Below are 20188 nucleotides of genomic sequence, written 5' to 3'. Positions count from 1 at the left end.
TAAACCTTTGACATGCCCTCCTATTCCAGCTTTATAAGTTTTTGTCCCAAGTAAAGAATGGTTACTTACCTTACAGTAACTCATTCTTTGGGATGTGTTGTCCATATGTATTCCACACTTGGTGCGTGTGTTCCATGCACTTGAGATCAGTTTTTTGGCCAGTACTGTCCAAGAGGGATGTACCTGTGCCCTCAGTGCTCTCAGCCCCCCCCCCACCAAAGGGCAGAGTGGGGACTAGCCCCACTCAGTTCCTTTGCCCATTCAGCATCCAGGTGTTTTAGGATGCAGTAGTAGGAGGGATGGAGGGCAGGTCGCGGAATACATATAGACAACAAATGTCCAAAACACAGTTGGCAACGGGCTTTGTTGCAAGGATAGGTTCCTGGGTTAGTGGTTCTCTTGTGTGGTGTGTGATTGCTGGTGAGTATTTGCTTCAGGTTGGGGGGCTGTCTGTAAGCAAGGACTGGCCTGTCTCCCAATATCTGTGAGAGTGATGGGTCGTCCTTCAGGATAGGTTGTAGGTCCTTGATGATGCATTGGAGAGGTTTTAGTTGGGGGCTGAAGTAAAACTATTTCCCCATGTTTATTCCCTGCCTCTACCCCGCACTGTTCTTCAGATGTTCTTGTCTACTGCTGGAAATGGCCCACCTTGATTATCACTACAAACATCACCTTCAGCCCCCAACTAAAACCTCTCCAATGCATCTTCAAGGAACTACAACATATCCTGAAGGACGACCCATCACTCTCACAGATCTTGGGAGACAGGCCAGTCCTTGCTTACAGACAGCCCCCCAACCTGAAGCAAATACTCACCAGCAACCACATACCACACAACAGAACCACTAACCCAGGAACCTATCCTTGCAACAAAGCCCGTTGCCATCTGTGTCCACATATCTATTCAGGGGACACCATCATAGGGCCTAATCACATCAGCCACACTATCAGAGGCTCGTTCACCTGCACATCTACCAATGTGATATATGCCATCATGTGCCAGCAACGCGCCTCTGCCATGTACATTGGTCAAACTGGACAGTCTCTACGTAAAAGAATAAATGGACACAAATCAGACGTCAAGAATTATAACATTCAAAAACCAGTTGGAGAACACTTCAATCTCTTTGGTCACTCGATTACAGACCTAAAAGTTGCAATTCTTCAACAAAAAAACTTCAATAACAGACTCCAGTGAGAGACTGCTGAATTGGAATTAATTTGCAAACTGGATACAATTAATTTAGGCTTGAATAGAGACTGGGAGTGGATGTTTCATTACACAAAGTAAAACTATTTCCCCATGTTTATTCCCCCCCTCCACCCTCCACTGTTCCTCAGACATTCTTGTCAACTGCTGGAAATGGCCCACCTTGATTATCACTACCAAAGGATCCCCCCCCCCCCTCCTGCTGGTAACAGCTCACCTTAAGTGATCACTCTCTTGTTACAGTGTGTATGGTAACACCCATTGTTTCATGTTCTCTATGTATATAAATCTCCCCACTGTGTTTTCCACTGAATGCATCCGATGAAGTGAGCTGTAGCTCACGAAAGCTTATGCTCAGATAAATTTGTTAGTCTCTAAGGTGCCACAAGTACTCCTTTTCTTTTTGCGAATACACACTAACACGGCTGCTACTCTGAAACCTCTCCTCTCTCAGTTTCCCCCTATTGACCCGGAATTCCTTTCTTTATAAGAGCCATCCAGTCTAGCTCTCACTAGCTGGGTCTAATCCTTAATTACCTGTCTCCCTTTCATGTGGCACAGTACAGGCTAATTGGGCTCTCTGGCTCCCCTTAACTGTCACTGCCAGTGTGGGGTTTATACACTGCATCACAATGAACTATCTGATTTAGGTGGAATGACTTTCAGATGGGGTAGAAGGGTAACCTTAACAACAGTATATGGAGGGCCCGCTGTGAGTGGTTGTAATTCCCCAATTCTACAGGCTGACGTGATTGCTACTAAGCAGGCTGTCTTCTGGAGAAATGTTGTAAGCAACTTGACGTCAGGTGCTCAGAGGGAAGACCCAACACAGCTAGAACCATACTGAGATCCCAGGAGGATAAAAGGTGGGAACCCATGTCTGAGGCCTTTAAGAAATCTAGCCACTGTATGATGTGAAAACTGTGTGGTCCTGTATCAGAGGAAGGTACACTGATATAACTGCCAGGTACACCCTGATAGAAAGTCCTGATCTTTTTAATTACGTTACGTAGTCCAGAATATTAGGAACATCTAATTCTGCTGGAGAAATACTGTGTTGCTGTGCCCAAAGGTAGAACTTTTTCCGCTTTGCTGCATAGGTGATTTTTTTAGATTCCTTTCTACTTTGTCTGAGAATGTATTTGACATCCTTAGAACAAGATCTCTCCATGGGAGTCTGCCAGCCTACAGTCACACTGTGAGCTGTAGAGAAGTCAGGTTCAGATGCAAGATGCTCAGGGAGACTATGTCTGGACTTACTGGTAATGTTTTGGAAGTTGAGGGATCTGAGAGGGATCCCGGTCTTGGGACTCCCCTGGAGTAAAAGGGTGTGTCATTTTTTCTTTGTTTCTGTAGCAAACAAGTCCACGGAGGTCTGGTCCCACTTTCAAAAAAAGTTTCAGAATGATAGTGTCCTTTATCGTCCAGTCATGGTAATCTGAAAACTACCTGCTCAGGCAATCTGCTAGAGTGTTCTTTAGTCCTGATAGGTACACAGCTGTCACGCTGATGTGGTAACAGATGCCTCAATTCCACAGGCAGGCTCTTCTTCATACAGAGAAAATGATCCTGCTCTTTATCTGTCTTTATCTGTTGTACTGTTGTGGTGTTGCACTGTCCTGCCTTGAATCAAAAGTAGAAACAACAAATCACTCTGAGTTCTAACACATTTATGTGGTATCCTCTCAAGATCGCAGACCCTGACATTGATGTTCTAGGTATGTTCCCCAGCCAAGGTTGAAGGAATCTGTCACTACTGTCTTTCAGGGAAGTGGAGGAGAAAAAATGGGACACTTTTGCATACCTGATCAGGGATTTTCCACCAATCTAGCAATTTTAGGACATGTGGAGGAATAAGGAATATTGTTATGATAACTGCTGGGAAGGTATATGGACTTCATCCAGCCTTGCATCCCATCTCTAACGATCTAGAGATGGGATAATTGAGGCAAAGCTCACCATTCTGAGCTAGATCTGATGAATAAAGGTGCTGAGTTCCCTTAAATCTAGAATAAGATGCCATTCTCCTTTTTTTCTTGTGAATTAAAAAGTAACAGGAATAAATACCTTTTCCCTTGCATTAAAGAGGCACTTCTTCTGTTGGTCTTAGGGTAGGAAGGGTCTCAACATCCTGTTGTAATAGTCTCTCATGAGAGGAGTCCCTGAAAATGAACAGGGAGGATGAATGGGGATGGAGGGCTTTCAACTGAATTCAGTATCCCACTTGGATTATTTCTAGGACCCAGCAGTGATGGGTGATTGTGACGGGATTCCTGGGGTGCAACCTGGGACCGTGGGACTACTGTGCCCCCTTATTTCTCCAGCCTGGACTGTCTCTCACAATGCTTTGCTAGTGACAAGCAGCAAATCCCTCCAGGTGCTGTGATCACTCAGCACAACAGCATGTGGATCTCCACAGCCAGTTAGTTTGCATGAATGCTGCCACAGCCACTCATGAATCACACAGAGAAAGGTACCAGCCAAATCGCCCCATCTCCCAGCCTTGTACCTCAGGAATATACAATTTTGTACTGCTCAAGATGAGCAGTGCAAGTTTATTAATTGGTTCACCACTTCATCAGTGGAAAGTGGATACACACCAACCTTTGTAAACCTGAGCAGATTTACCAAACACTTCAGGCAAACTCACTGGTAAAGATAAAGAGTAAAACATGTTTATTGATTACAAAAGATAGATTTTAAGTGATCATAAGTGATAGGCAAAAAGTCAGAGTGTTTACCAAAATAAAATAAAATATAGGCATGCAGTCTAAATTCTCAACCCTATTAGATAGGGCAACATCTAGAATAAGCAGTTTTTCTCATCCCACTGGATATTGTAGTTCATAGTATACAGGTTTCATCCTTGAAACCTGGTCCAGTCTCCTCTGTTGGAATCTTCAGTCTTCTGAGTGAGTGTCCTTGTTGCTTGCAGCGAATGTAGGGAGAGGAGAAAAGGCCAAGCATGGGGCCACTGTGTTCTGTTTTATACCTTTAGTCCCATGTACCTGGAGAACACAAGTCCAGGCATGTCTGGTGGGCATTGCTGAGTCCCCAGGCAAGGTTGAGCAATTCCCCTGGTGTGGCCTTGTGCAAGTGAGTCATTGTATCGTACCTCTCTTGCTGGACAATGGCTGTTGATGGTTGTTCAAAACCCGCCCAGGCATTGGTTACTTTCCTTCCTGTTGTCTCTGGGGAGCTAATATCTGGCCGATTCCCCAACTTATAGCATGTTTTAGTGACAGCCATACAACACAATCTCATAACTTCATATGCACTAATGATATACATATTTAGACAGAACAGTGATTTTCAGCAGATCATAACCTTTCCCCCGATACCTTATATGGCATACTATATATACAAGATCACAATGATATATAAATGAGGAATATGGGGGTTTTAGGGTGCTTCTCCAAAGTATACAGTGAGATTGGTCCACACAGCTTGAAATTAAATGATCCCCAAATGGAGTGGGGAATGAGTGAAGATAACCTGGATATGGTTTCAAGGAGTTCTTGACTAAAGCATTAAACCATCTGTCTGGATGTAGGTATTGATCTCACTGTTGCAGAGGAAGAGAAAGTGGAAGATTATCTCCTGTACAATCTTTGTTTCTTCCTGAGTGGTTCCCATGGCCTGTGGTCTGGAGAATAGAAAAAGGCTGAAGAAGGCTGCATTGGATAGTGTTGTTTAAGCTGCTTTCTTCTGGGTGGTGGCATATTAAGACCCAGGTACCTTAGGGTAGCTTGTGAGTCCTATAAAAAATTTCATGCATCATCTGTCTTACTGCTGAAGAGATCCCAACTCTCAAAAGGGAGATCCTCTGTAGCAGTTTGTACTTCCTTCTGGATCCCCAAGGATTGCAACCACGATGCCTGGCTCATGGTAACTGCTGTTGCCACTGACCTTGCTGCAGTATCTGATACTTCAATCGCTGCTTGCAAGGAGGCCCAACATGGGGTAATTTGTTTGTGAACTCCGACACCTTATGCCAATTTATGTAGTCATATTTGGCAAGGAGTGCTTGTTAATTAGCAATCCTAAACTGGACAGAGGAGTATCTCTTTCTTCACAAAAGATCCAAATATTGGGCTCTTTTTCTTTAGGTGTTGTCCTAGAGCTTTGCTGTTTTGTTCTCTCCTGAGCTGTGGTTAAAACAAGGAATCCAGATGTGGGATGAGTATACACATACTCACATCATGCAGATGGCACCTGGTTCCTTCTGTCTGCCTTTTTAGATACTGGATGACTAGATGTGTCTGCTAGAGGAGCTGAAGAGGTTCTAAGAGTCCCTTATTTACTGGTTGTGTGCAAGATGTCTTAACAATTTGTGTGAGACTTCTCCTGCACAACCTCAGTTGGAATCACTTATGTCGCTGCCATTCGATAGAGGTCTTAAAAAGTCTTGTAGTTGTCTGAGTGTTATGGAGCAGGTAGGACCACAGCTTTGTCAGATGAAGATGACAAAATGGCAGCAGGAGCAATATCAGTTGGCTGGTGGAGTTCCTTAGCAACTTGCAACTGTTGAGGATCCCCAGTTGCTCCCTGGGATGGCTGCTGCTATTGGTCTCTCATAGACACTACTGGGATAGGGGATTTAGGACTAGAGGACCCCTGATGAAAGCCCCATAGTGCCCAGTATGGCCATGAATGAGGGCTGTAAGCAAAATGAGTTGGGGGACAAGGGGAGGGTACCAGAAGGATGTCTCTCTCTATCTACCCTATATTTGCTATAGTGACCATGAACCCTGGATTCTCTGTTGGGTATATACGGATCATAGGGGGTGGGGGGCCTCAGGGAGACAGAAGGTGAATCTCTCCCAGAGAGTTCTACTGCTCCTCCAGTGGAAGTGCCAATTTAGTTGGAGTCCTGACTTGATCTGGGAAATCCTTTATCAGTACCACAGATACATTTGGTGCTGAAGAAATATCCACAGCTGGTACTGCTGTGGGGATGTTTACTGATGATGATAACTAAGGCTACGATTTAGTCATGAGTCTTTTTAGTAAAAGTCATGGACAGGTCACGGGCAATAAACAAAAATTCATGGCCTGGCCGTGACTTATACCCCCAACTAAATCTTAGCTGGGGGGAGGCACTGCTGTGTGGGGAGCCCAGGAGGGCCACTGCTGCTGCTCGGGAGGTGAGCCCCGGAAGCCGCTGCTTGCGGGGGGGCCCGGCGCCAGCAGCACCAGCTGCGCAGGCTGCAGAGTAGCGGCTGCTCCGGCTGCCCCTGGAGCTGCCCACCCGCCGCTGCTCCAGCTGCCCCGGGACTGCTGCTGGCAGCCACTCAGCAATGGCTGCTCCAGCCACCCAGGACCACTGACCGGGGGGTCCCCAGAAGCAGCCGCACCAGCTGATGCAGCTGACTGCGGAGCTGCTCCAGCAGCAGCCAGTAGCTGTTCCCAGGGCCAGCTGCTTGGGGGCAGCTGCAGAAGTCACAGCGGTCACGGAAAGTCACAAAATCCATGACCTCTGTGACAGACACAGAGCCCTAAAGATAAGAGCACTGACTCAGGGAAAGTGGTTACCACTCGATCTCCTCATGCTGTGAATCTCAGCATTGAGACTGTTGGTACCCTAAGCAGATGTTTTTTGAGGTAGTCAGTACCAGAATAGACTATGCCAACAAGGTTGGTACCAAGGTTATTGGTACCAAAGCAGGAAGCCTCAGCATCAGTACTGAGTGCCCTGGAGACAGCACTGCAGAAACAGTAGTGGAGACTGCATGAAGGTGCTCCCTGGCTGGTACTGGTGTACAGAAACCATAATGTTTATGAGTGCCAGAGGGACTTAAGTCAGACCTCGTTCTACCCTTGTGAGAGGAGGCATGAGATCTATGGCCATGTCTACACTAGGGACCTTTCACTGGCACAGCTGTACTGATGCAGTTATGCCACTGCAAGATCTCCCATGTAGCCGCTCTATGCAGATGGGAGAGAGCTCTCCTGTTGACCTAATTAAACCGTCACTAACAAGCAGCGGTAGCTATGTCTCCTGCCAACAACGCTGTCCACACTGGTGCTTCTGTCAGTGTAACTTATGTCGCTCGGGGGAGTCACACCCCTGAGTGACACCAACAAAAGTGAAAGTGTAGACACAGACTATGTCTCTTCCTTTTTACAGGATCCTCAGACGGCGCCAGTCCTACTCTTTAAAAGAGTGGTGCTGTGTTCTGCCCGTCATGGCTGAGAAGACTTAGAAGTGGCAGCAGAGGTGTGCTTCTCAGGAGCTGGGGCTGTGGAGGAGCTTGTGGCATTCACCATCACCAGAGCACTTCTAGGAGCAGAGTGTTCAGACCCAGGCAGATCTTGTTTACCCTGGTCTGAGGTTGGCCTTATATATTTGTCTACGAGTAAAGCTTTAAATGAGCCTCCCTCGCTTTTCGGGTTCTTTTAGAAAAAGACAGATAAATGGAGTGTTTGTCAGTAATATGCTCCCATGCAAACAGAATCTAGTATGCATGTTGTTGAGGGGGGGTAAGCCACCTCTCCCAAAAGGCAATATTTGAACCCTGGTGATTTTTGCTCAGCCATAAGGACTTCAGCCTAACTAAAAGACAGAGAAAAAACTATCTGGAATGGAAACCTAATAAAAAACTGTTTCTAAACTATACTACATCTATACTGAACAGCTAACTATCTATGGTGATATCAGTTTTGTAATCGCAAGTGAACAACAGACAAGTACACTGCTCTCGGTTTTGCCTCGCAGTCAGAGGCAGTGAAAAGGAACTGAGGTTAGCTCAGCACCACGCTAAGCTATATGATCTCAGGAAGGGGAACACAAGCACATTCAGGGTGCATGTGTGGCCCCAACAGGTGCTGCTGGCCAAAAGATTCTGAACACAACTGCACGGGACACATGGCATCAAGTCTGGATAGTATATGGACAACATATCTTGAAGAAGAACCACCTGCATTCTGGATCTTGTGGCCCGTCCCACATCCAAGGGGGTTGGCCTTTAGTCTTATGGGCTCTGGTCACCACCTCCTATAATTCAAAGAGGCTGAAAATATTTGGTCTCATCTGGGCCCTGATCCTACAAAGACTTGTGGTTTACCTACATATACAGATGCACCTAAATGACTAACTTGGTTTGAATTGACACCTCTCCTTATTTTGGTGTAAATTTGTGTGTGTACAGTTATGACAAGATCACTTCACCTCCCTTGGATTCTAGGCACCTGTTTGCCTCAGTTTCCCTACCCTGATCAACTCACTGTCTCCCTCATATGGTCCAGCAACCCAGAGCTATTGGGTCACTGAGGTGATATGCCCTCTGGCTAAGTCATTCCAGTACATCCTTTTCAGAGTTAACAAAGAGTCCAGCAAAACTGTGGAGAACTGCCTAGCATTTTCTGACACTGATCTGGCTCTACTGTAGCCAGTATTCCTGCTCCCTGCAATTCTCTCCCTTCACGCTACATAGGCTCCCATAATAGGAAGCTCCATTCTTGGGATACTGTCACGTGATCCTGGTCACCTGACCCAAACACCAGCCCAAGCCCGCATAGGTGGGATAGAGCCCAACTCAGCCCATCCTGTGATTACAGTCTTATTTAAGATTAAGAGTGTCCTACTTCAAAGTAGTTTAAGTAGGTAAAAAATGGTTAATCCTCTTGCATATAAAACATCTTATATGTAAACTTAATATTAAAACTCTTCAATTATATTTTTAATCTGCCTTTTAATACTAATAAGTGGTATACTATCTTTCTTAATACCTTTGGTGTACTAGGCAAAAGAATTGTGGAAGATCATTTCTCAGTTCATAGTCAAAATGTTTTTACTTTTTATTATATTTAATGTTTAATGTCTGGGAAAATACAACAAATTTTTTTTTTTTGAGTTTAGAACAATCAGATGTTACACTTAATAACAAACTGTTCAAAGTAGAATGTCAAAAATAAACAAACATCTTAATATTTAACTTCACTGACAAAGCAGATCTTAGTTTCAGATAACTGAAAAGTGCATCAGTCGTAAAAGACAACTATCAAAGAGCCTTATTTTGCCCTTACATGGACATGTAGCTGTCTCTGAAGACATTGGGAGCCATACGCATGCATCAGAGGGTGGAATTTGGCCTAGGTCTCCAAAATGAAATGTTGGAGCTGCTGTGTGTGTGTTTTTTTCAAACAAATTGTATTTTATAACATATATATCATACATGTTCCAAATCCTGCAAATGCAACTTATGTGAAACATTTAACATATAAAAAGTCATCACTGTACAATCACTTTTTTAAAAGTCAGTACCAAAACAAACAAACAAACAAACAAACAAACAAACAAACAAAACCCGCAATTTTAGTTAAACCAGATACAGTATTTAAGTGCTGAGGTTTGCATTAGCTTTTTCTGTTTTAAACACAGGAATATATTAGAACATAAAAGGCAAAAGTGGTTAAGAGAATGACCAATTTTATGACAACATACAGTAGCTTTTACTCACACTTACCTGACACTATAGTTAACTGAAAAACAATATAAACACAATGAGGTATGTATATCAATAAACGTTTGCAAACCATGGGCCTGATCCTGTAAACACTACTGGCAACAGTGCTTCTGCTGGGTGTAGTCCCTTTGACTTCAATAGTACTACTCTCTGTAGTAAGCATTATGCCTAATGGTATTTGCAGGATTGGGTCCTACGTAGTTAATGCCATTCACAGAACACATTTAAAGTGCCTGAGATATCAAACTGATGCAAATATACATTTCTTTATTTCTATCAATTTAACAGGCTAGACTAAGTGAAATATTTTCGGACAAGTTTTATATAAATACTAGCTTAAAACTAATAGAGGTTTTCTAGCTAAAGGTAAATTTACGAAAATACTGAACCACTACTAAACTAGTCAAACAGTGCTTGCTTCTGTTTTTTGTAAAAAAGCAACTGAATTTCCTTTATGTGATATTTTATCTGCCTCCAATCACCATTTTCATTTTAAAGAAAGAAAGAAAGAGGCAGATGTATTATAGTTTTGTTGGTCCAATCTGTGGAATTCTGAAGAGGCCTCATATATTTTGTGCAGAAATTAAATCTTAAATTCATTTTTTTCACAAGTTTTCTACCCCTGATGTTTCATTCTGCCTCCTCACTCTTCTCAGAACCACCTCCAGTTGAATTATCTACCTCATACTTTCTATCGCAGGCATCTTCAGAGGACTTCCCACTGCAGTCATAGATCTTACTTGTAGATCCCGTATGTGTTCGAATGCGAGCTCCTGGCTGGTATAACTGCATGGCTGGACGATCCTAGAAAGAAGTGCATAAGGTTAACTTTTGGAGAAAACTATCATTTATTCACATATGTGAGATTTAGGCCTTGTCTATACTACAGAGTTATGTCAACAAAAGGCAGCTTTTGCCGACAAAACAGTGAATGGGTGCACACTGCGATGCAACTTTTGGAGGCAAAAATGCCATTTTGGTAACGAAATAAAACCACTCTGACGAGAGACATACGTCTTTTTCTGCAAAATTTTTGTCAACGAAGTGCCAGTGTAGACACCACACTTGATTTTATCACTTTAATTGGCCTCCAGAAGGTGTCCCACAACAACCATCCCAACAACATCTAATCAGCAGTTTGAACTCCACTGCGCTGCAGTCAAGTAAACAACCATCCGACCCTCCCCGTTAGATGCCCTGGGAATTTTTGAAATTCCATTTCCTGTTTACTCGGTGTCGAGAGGTCTCATTGCATCTTCCCAGGTGACCATGGCGGCTTATTGCAGCAAATGCTTTCCCACTTGGACCACTGCGGAGCTGCTGGACCTGCCTAGTATATGGGGAGAGGAGGCTATGGAGTCCCAGCTGCACTTGAGCCATAGGAATTTTGATACCTATGGGCAGATTTCTCAAGGCTTGTGCGGAAAGGGCTGTGATCGGGACGTGCTGCAGTGCAGAGCGAAGATAAAGGAGCTGAGGCAGGTGTACCATAAGGCGAGGGGGGGAAACTGTCGCTCTGGTGCTGCACCTAAGACCTGCCTGTTCTATAAGGAGCTGGACACTACCTCGGTTGTGACACCACCTCCATCGCCAGGAGCTCCATGGATAGTTTGGTGGGCCTGGAGGTGGCGGAAAGAGGACCTAACCCAGAGGACAAAGTCAATGATGAAGAGGTGGAGTTAGACAACGATGTGGAGCTCCCGGCTGGATCTCCCAGTGGGGGAAGCAGCCAGGAACTGTTCACCACTCCAGAGGTGTCTAGCCAGTCTCAGCAGTTGCTCTCTGGTGAGCAAGAAGCAGGAGAGGAAATGCCTGGTAAGTGGCTGTGGTTTGCGTAATGCAGAGGTGGGTTCAGGGTATAGAAATGTACAAGGATTACTGTATTTCTGTGTGCTGGACACTTCCCTGTGCAGCTAATCAGTACGGTGGAACAGGGTGTTGATGTATGCTGAGATCCCATGGGAATCCTCCAGAGACATTTCTAGGAAAGTTTCCTGGAGGTACTTGTCAATCCTCTGCCGCAGGTTCCTTGGCAGAGCTCCTTTGTTCCTTCCCCCACTGTAGGGAACTTTCCCACACCATTTGGCAATCACTTGTTCAGGGACCAAAGCGGCACACAGGCAAGCAGCACAGAGACCATGGCGGAAGCCACAAGCATGTAGCAGATGTACACTCGCTTCTCTGCTTACCCTCAACAGTGAGATATATACTACAATGACCCTGGCCTGTGGGAAAGTGTGGGAGAATTTTAGAATTTTTCCCCTAGTTGGCTGCACCGCAACCCTTGCAGAGTGTTCTTTTTCCCATGTAGAGCGCCGCTCCCCCCAGCCAACACTCACCATGCTTTGGGTGTTCGCTGAGATGTGTGCTTGCCAAGGGTCAGTGAGAAAGTGATTATGTTACCAGAGGTGTATTTTACTGAAATGTTTCTATACTGTGCGTGAACTTAACAATCATGCTTCTGTGCATTGTTCCTTGTGCTTCAGCAGATGTGGCCTTGAGGAATACCCCACAAACACCGGCCCAGCATCTCTGATAGATAAGAAATCACCCAAGACGGAGCAAAGAAGACATATTCCGGGAGGTACTGCACTTCTCCAATGCAGAGAAAAGGGAGCGCAAGGAGTGGAGGGAAGCCAAAAGGCAGAACAGAAAAGAAAATCAGGAGTTTGTTAAGGATTCTACTGAATGGATGATTAAAGTAATGGAGGAGCAAACACAGATGCTGAAGTCCTTAATAATGCTGCAGACTGAGCACATGCATGCCCGCCCTCCCCTGCAGTACATTCAGAACTCTTTTCTATGCCTCCCCGCAACTCTGCCCGCACAGTCCTTTCCGCTTTCTGGGACTTCTCAGTTTCCCCTTCACTCCACCCCCTCAGAAAACTTTCAAAATGATAGCTGGACCTACACACAGCTCTGAAAGTCTGCCCTTCCCTGGTACCTCCTTTCCCACCAAGTTTCTTTGTGTGTGTGTTGTTTCTTGTGCAATAAAAGCAAAATTTTTGACCGGTAACTCATCTTTATTTGTTTCCTACAAATTGAAATAGCAGGCTCTACCAATGCATACACAGGCAGTTTAATCATTTGCTTACTGGAATGTAAGGCCCGAAATTTCGCCATTGCTTCCTAGGAAAACTACATGTAATGTAACATTGCAGCACCAATCACAGAGATATATATTACTGGTTCTCATTTTCAAAGTTTTGCCTCAAAGCCTCCCTGATTCGAATTGCTCCCCTCCTGGCCCCTCTGATAGCCCAGGTATCTGGCTGCTCAAAATCAGCAGCCAAGCAGTCTACCTGTCTTTCACCCTTACCTTCACAAAGATTATGCAACGTACAACACGAGGCTATGACCACAGGAATATTATCCTCATTGAGGTCTAACCTACCATAAAGGCATCACCAGCACACCTTTAATCTGCCAAAGGCACATTCCGCTGTCATCCGGCATCTACCCAGACTGTTGTTGAACCACTCCTTACTGCTGTCCAGGTTTCCCATGTAAGGTTTCATGAGCCATGGCTGTAAGGGCTATGATGGATCTCCCAGGATCACTATGGGCATTTCAATATCCCCCACTATAATCTTCTGGTCTGGAAAGAAAGTCACCACTTGTAGCTTTCTATACAGGCCGGTGTTCCTGAAGATGCGTGCATCATGCACCTTCCCGAACCATCCTGCATTGATGTCAGTGAAATGCCCAGGGTGATCCACAAACACCTGCAACCCCATGGAGAAGTACCCCTTCCTATTGATGTACTCTGTCGCAAGGTTGCCAAAATTGAACGTGTGTGCCATCTATCGCCACTCCACTGTTAGGGAAACCCATTTCTGCAAAGCCATCCACTATTTCACACACATTTCCCAGAATCACAGTCCTTCATAGCAGGATGCGATTAATTGCCCTGCACACTTGTATTAATGCAGCCCCAACAGTCACCTTCCCAACTCCAAATTGATTCGTGACTGACCAGTAGCAGTCTGGAGTCACCAGCTTCTACAGAGTGATTGCCACGCACTTCTCTACGGATAGGGCAGCTCTCATTCTGGCGTCCTTGCGCCGTAGTGCTGGGGCGAGCTCCGCACACAGTTCCAGGAAGGTGGATTTCCACATCTGAAAATTCTGTAGCTACTGCTCGTCGTTCAGTGCTTGTTTCCCAAGCCCAAAAGCGATGGTCCACTGTCTGCAGCTGTTTCGTGAATGCCAAAAGCAATCTAAAGTTGCTTCTATCCATATCACACAGCATGTCAGGCAACTGGGAATCTTCTTCAGTTAGGAACTTTGTGATTAATTGCACTGCCATCCGCAAGGTCTTAATGATAGTTATCAGAGTGCAGGAGAGCAGTGCAGGATCCATCCCTTCTCACAAAGATGCCGGGGTGCATAGCAAACAAGGGCCATTGAAAAATGCTGTGAAAGAAAACTGGAAGCCCATGGTATGCTGGGACAGAAAACAATACATCATGGAACATTGAGCGTGGTCCCAAGATGCACCGTGATCTGCTCCACCTTCCCACAAGACCTACCGGCAGAAGTGGTCAAGCTGGACTGTGGGATAGGTACATTGCTCACACTTCGATGATAGTGCCCCAACTCTGGACACCCTCTGCTGACAGAGGGAGCGAGTGTGAATGTGCAATACTGATTTTTATTATAGCGCTTTTTGAGTGTCGACATGACTTTTGTCAACAAATCTCTGTAGTGTAGACAAGGCCTTAAAGTGAGTAACTTGAGTTTATGTAGAGAGTGGATTTTGTGTTAAATCATTTTGTATTTAATAAGAACTAGGAAAAAGCTGGAGTGTAATGAAAACAGATTTAGCATTTATTATCCAACTCTTTTATAACACTATTCTTGGGAGCCAAGAATATTGAGTAAAATAAAACAGCTGTAAAAACAGGATGATAATATTTTTTCTCACAGTTTAAATTAAATGTAATCTAATCTAATCTAACAGAATGTTATAACAAAGGCCAAGAGAATTCTGTGGTAAATTTTGATACAATCTATAGTATAAGCTGGGGAGGACAATAACTGGTGCCAAGCACACTTATGGCTCTATACAAGAATGTCAGATAATAAATACAAATATAATAAAATAATACTAATCAGTGAGAAACCAGAACCAGGGCTTGATAAAATTAGAATAATGAACTGCAAATGAAGTTTGGTATTCCATATTGTGACGGGGTCAGGCCAGATGGCTACAGGAGAGTGATCCTATTGGGATCCAGGAAGTGGGTGGGCGAAGCCTACCCACTGCTAAAGGATCCCCCCCCAGCCCTGGTTTTATAGGTGGCCACTTTAGCTAGGGTAGGAGGTTGACAGGGAAGTCCCGTGACTTTGTGGGGCCACAGATAGGGAGTGCATAGATAAGGAGGTGAGGGGAAAAGTGCAACCAAAAACGTAACAAAATATTCGTGAGGAGCCGGAATAGGGGCTGCAACCTGGCGCACTCCAGGTAAGCGTGCGCCAGGGTCTCCCTCACGCCGCAAAAGGGGCAGGTGTCTGGGATGGGAGTGAACTGCGCCAAGTAAACGCCCGTGCTCACGGCGCCGTGAAGGAGCTGCCAACTGATATTCCTGGCGGGCCTCGGGACCAGGGTATAGGCTGGCCCACCGGTACAGGAGAGTGATAGAAGGCAGATATATTAGCCCCAGATTAAGTAGGTCCCTTTTCCCTGGGTAAGGTAACAGGGAAGTTTCCAAAACAATCAGAAACTTTCTGGAAACAATTAAGGCAGACAGGCTAATTAGAACACCTGCAGCCAATCAAGAAGCTGCCAGAATCAATTAAGACAGGCAGGCTAATCAGGGCTCCTGGGTTTAAAAAGGAGCTCACTTCAGTTTGTGGTGTGTGTGTGAGGAGCTGGGAGCAAGAGGTGCAAGAAGCTGAGAGTGAGAAGGTGTACTACTGGAAGACTGAAAAGTACAAGCATTATCAGACATCAGGAGGAAGGTCCTGTGGTGAGAATAAAGAAGGTGTTGGGAGGAGGCCATGGGGAAGTAGCCCAGGGAGTTGTAGCTGTCACGCAGCTGTTACAGGAGCCACTGTAGACAGCTGCAATCCACAGGGCCCTGGGCTGGAACCCGGAGTAGAGGATGGGCCTGGGTTCCCCCCATCCCTCCATTCCCACAACTCCCTACTTGATACCGGAGGAGCTGACCTGGACTGTGAGTTCCACCGGAGGTGAAGGTCTCTGGCCTGTTCCCTGATCCACTACGTGGATCAGCAGAGACTGTGGGGATTGTTCTTCTTCCTTTCCCCATGCTGGCCAGTGATGCGGCTAACTGAGTGAACGGAAGATTTGAGCCACAGAAGTGGCCAAACTGAGGGCTGCCGTGAACCTCTGAGGCGAGCAAATCCGCCAATAAACGCAGGACCCACCAAGGCAGAGGAGGAACTTTTGTCACAATATTCATATAGAGTAGAGTGGATACCACCCAATGTGAATCAGGAAACAAAATGAGTAAAAAGGAAGAATGGCTAACTGTACAGGAATAGTGAGTGAAACCATCAAAAACTTGCTGATCTGCAAGGGCTGTGAATAATTTCTGTTAAATGAAATTAAGGCCAAGTGCACCAAGAATTGTCAGAATATACAGATATATACATATATATGCTAAAGACTTTCTAGAACAATAAGATATTGTGAATGGTTACTGTTTAAAAGCCTCTGCCTAATGAGGCTATTTATTTTAACTATCACAAACATTAGACTTCGATGCTATGGAGAGATCATATTTGACATCTGTTTTAAAATGTAGGGTTTAGTCTAGAAAATGGCATGGAATAGGCCATTTTAAGAAAACTGCAGAGCACTGAATTCTGTTCCATCTCAATCCTGATTTCCTTTCACCTGCCCCTCACAATTTTCAGTCCCTTTGGTCTTGTTTTTTCCTTCATTATTTTTTCCCCTTAACTGATACATCCTTCATTATCAGCTCTTCTCTTCCCCCTTCTTTGCTTGAACTTCAGCCTTGTTTAACCCTGCTTTCCCTTTATTTTCCATTTCTTTAGATTAGATACCAGACTTTTTATTTAGGATGTTTAAGAACAGGTTGTTATAGGAAGTGTTTTGTGGTGCTATGAACAGCCACATAAGCATGGTACTTATCTCTCTTCATCACATCCAGCCAATCAACACCAGTCATGCAGTCCTAAACCCTGTGATGAACAGTGAACATAGAGCCCACTAGAACCATTGCAATAAAGGGTCAGTCAGCTTTTATATACCACAGACCCTCTTTATCCATCACAGTTTCTATGTTCATCAGACTGAAACTTGGCATAAACAGTGTTAGCTCAACTGGATGTTTCATTTTTTATAAAATGGTTTAAATCAATTTAATATTTTTAAATATTTTTAGACAGAGATTCAGACAGCTGCTAGAGGGGGCAGAGAAAAAAAGAGCATGGCTACTCCTTGCCTATCCTATCTCTAGCAAAAGCACAGCTCCCTCGGGAGACACACTGTCATGGGGACCTTGCCTGTGCCTGGTTTGAAAACCCCCTTCAGAAGAGGTGCACATTACAGGGGGGATTCCGTACAAGACAGTATCAACCATCTCGTATGGAAAACTTTACATGATTAGAATGGGGAGAGGATACGGCCACCAATAGCAGCCATCTCTTGGAAATGCTATGACATGCCCTCTGAAATCACAAAGCCCCAAGCCCTCAGAAAGGGGCTCCACAGGTGAAGACAGGAAAATGGTTTTCTGCATGTGGTTCCCATTCAAGAAGCTGCCCAATTGTGGCTGGTTTTTTAACAGGTTATTTCCCTGGATTTGGCACTTCTCAATGGGGTGATTTGCCCTCAACCAGGGAGAACCTTTACCTGAGGGCAGAATGGATGAAGACTGCAAGATCTACTTTCCAATCTTCTGTACTGGAAAATTTCTAAATATGCTTGTTTCTGGATAAACTCTTTAGTTATTTACTTTTACTTTAAAAACTGAATAACTGTAAATCAGCCAGTAAATCTGCCTGACTAGTAAATATTCTGCTTAGAATAAATTCACTTTTAAAAGGACAATGGGCCAAAGTTTTCAAACTCTGTTATTAGGGCCCTACCTAATTCATGGTCCATTTTGGTCAATTTCATGGTCATAGGGATTTAAAAATAGTAAATTTCATAATTTCAGCTATTTAAATCTGAAATGTCAGGTGTTGTAATTGTAGGGGTCCTGACACAAAAAGGAGTTGGGGGGTGGGTCACAAGGTTATTGTAGGGGGTGTTGCGGTACTGCTACCCTTACTTCTGCGCTGTTGCTGGCGGCAGCACTGCCTTCAAAGCTGGGCAGCTGGAGAGTGGCAGCTGCTGGCTGGGAGCCCAGCTCTGAAAGCAGAGCTGCTGCCAGCAACAGCACAGAAGTAAGGATGGCATGGTATGGTATTGCCACCATTACTTCTGCATTGCTGCCTGCAGAGCTGGGCCCTCTGGAGGCAGTAGTGCAGAAGTAAGGGTGGCATGGTACAGTATTGCCACCCTTACTTCTGCGCTGCTGCTGGCTGGGCACTGCCTTCACAGCTGGGTGCCTGGCCAATAGCCGCTGTTCTCTGGTAGCCCAGCTCTGAAGGCAGCACAGAAGTAAGGGTGGAAATACCATAACCCCTCTAAAATAACCTTGCGACCCCCCTGAAACTCCTTTTTGGGTCAGGACCCCCAATTTGAGAAATGTTTGTCTCCCCCATGAAATCTGTATAGTATAGGGTAAAAGCACACAAAAGACCAGACTGAAGGGGGGAGACCAGATTTCACGGTCCAGGACGCGTTTTTCATGGCTGTGAATTTGGTAGGGCCCTATCTATTATAGAGCACACATGATATAACTTTTAAAACACTCAAAAAATGCTGAGCTTCCAAGACTAATGTTCTAAGGAAGATTCCAAATATTGTATGTATATATGACCAGAGCAGACAAATCCTATCGCCTTAAATCATTTTAACTATGTAAAAAAAATAGAAATCTGGGTTTTACTGAAAATCAAATAAAGAATTGCTTTTCTTGAAAAAAGCATCTTTATGCTGAGATTGCAAAAGTAAAACCTGTAGCCTTGAGGTATATTTTACTAATGAAAGATTATCCTAAATGAATAAAAGAACCTTATTTCTTATGCGCTCCTTTTTGGATGCCATGTCATCACACTTGTCCTCTTTACCCAGTTTGTCTACGGCCTCCACAGTGAAGCTGTAGTTGTGGTTCCCTTTCTTCCCTCTGTCTTGGCTGTATGCTTTCCCCCATTTCAGCTCTTCTTCATTCCTTCTCACAAACTTGTCAAATTCATAGTGAGCTCTATGCTTTCTGCCATCATCCAACCGATATCTTGGTCTTTCAAGGTCTTTTTCTCGAAATCTTCTCTCCAAATCCATTTGCTCTTTATCACTATCATTCTGTGACCTATGTGAGTTTAAACAAGAAAAAAACAAACAATTAACTTAGAAAAATCTTTGCTCACAGGACTTGATTCAAAGGCCACTGAAAGCAACAGAAAGACTCTCACTGACTTCAACAAGCTTTAGATCAGGCCCCCAGTCAGGCTATATTTTCAATTAAAAGAAGAGGTGCATTGCAATTTTGATACAGGCTTTGTACATCATAAATTCAGCTCCCCATTGTGCATTCAGTTCAATTGGAAGCAGAAAATTTTTCCACTGGCTTGAAAAGAAAATCAGATTGACTTCAGAACTGCTTTGAAGATCATCCTGCAACCCTTACTAATATTTGAAAACATCACATAAATAATGCTCTTGATGTTAATGGTACACATAAGTAAGGGTTACAGGATCAGGCCCTAGGAGACTGACCCTGCAAAGACTTGAGCATGTGAGTTATCTCACAGACTTCAGTGGGAGCACTAATGGCATAAAGTAACTTGTAGGCTCAAGGCCTTAATTTTTTGGCTCCATTTAACAGAAATTATTCACAGCCCCTGCAACAGATGGAAGGCATTAAACCAGTCAGAGTGAATGCTGCTGCTCCAACCTTCACTTACATTTGTGTGCCTAGATGATGTAGCCCCACCACTGCATTTTTATTTAGGTGAAAAAACATGATCTTTTCACAACATGGTACTTAATTTATATTATGTACTAAGTAATTTATATTCTAAATAAACTGTTTGCAACATTTTGCTGTTAAGATGATACAGTTCTCTGCACTTTTATTCATCTCATTGCTCTTGTTCAATAATCAGATAGCTCCCTCATAAAACAGTATGGAAAAGATTGCAGAATAATTTCATCTAATTATAAAAAAGAATAAATACATAGTAGTTATTTCAAACTTTTATTATATGAAATAAAAAGTAAGTAATTCAAATTTAAACAGGAATATACAATTTTGCCAGCCACTGACATTTTAGCTTGTGACAAAGGAAATGCTAATCAGCAGACAAAATGGATGAGTCTGGAGATTTGTCACTTTTTTATTATTGTTTATTAGCACCTGTTTGTTCATTAACTTCGTTGAATATGACAATTCTTCTGTCTTCCACATCA

The 20188-nt window shown here is 44.1% G+C and overlaps 1 protein-coding gene across 2 annotated transcripts in view; it reads right to left on the bottom strand.

Moving 5' to 3' along the window:
- Positions 1 to 8989: 8989 nt before the first annotated feature.
- UPF3A (UPF3A regulator of nonsense mediated mRNA decay) overlaps positions 8990 to 20188 on the bottom strand; it is a 49756-nt gene continuing 38557 nt past the window's right edge. The window contains exons 9-10 of one of the 2 annotated variants that reach the window (XM_043536150.1): positions 18850 to 19088; positions 8990 to 10482 (exon numbers count right to left, since the gene is read on the bottom strand). In XM_043536150.1, coding sequence (XP_043392085.1) covers positions 10415 to 10482; positions 18850 to 19088 — 307 coding nt within the window. In that variant the 3' untranslated portion in view covers positions 8990 to 10414. Of the gene's footprint in view, positions 10483 to 18793; positions 19089 to 20188 lie in introns of both variants that reach the window. The other variant, XM_037881271.2, reaches the window with a different exon arrangement.

This window comes from Chelonia mydas, chromosome 1, assembly GCF_015237465.2.
Source record: "Chelonia mydas isolate rCheMyd1 chromosome 1, rCheMyd1.pri.v2, whole genome shotgun sequence".
Taxonomy (NCBI): Eukaryota; Metazoa; Chordata; order Testudines; family Cheloniidae; genus Chelonia; species Chelonia mydas.
This window is presented reverse-complemented; position numbering and strand designations above follow the sequence as displayed.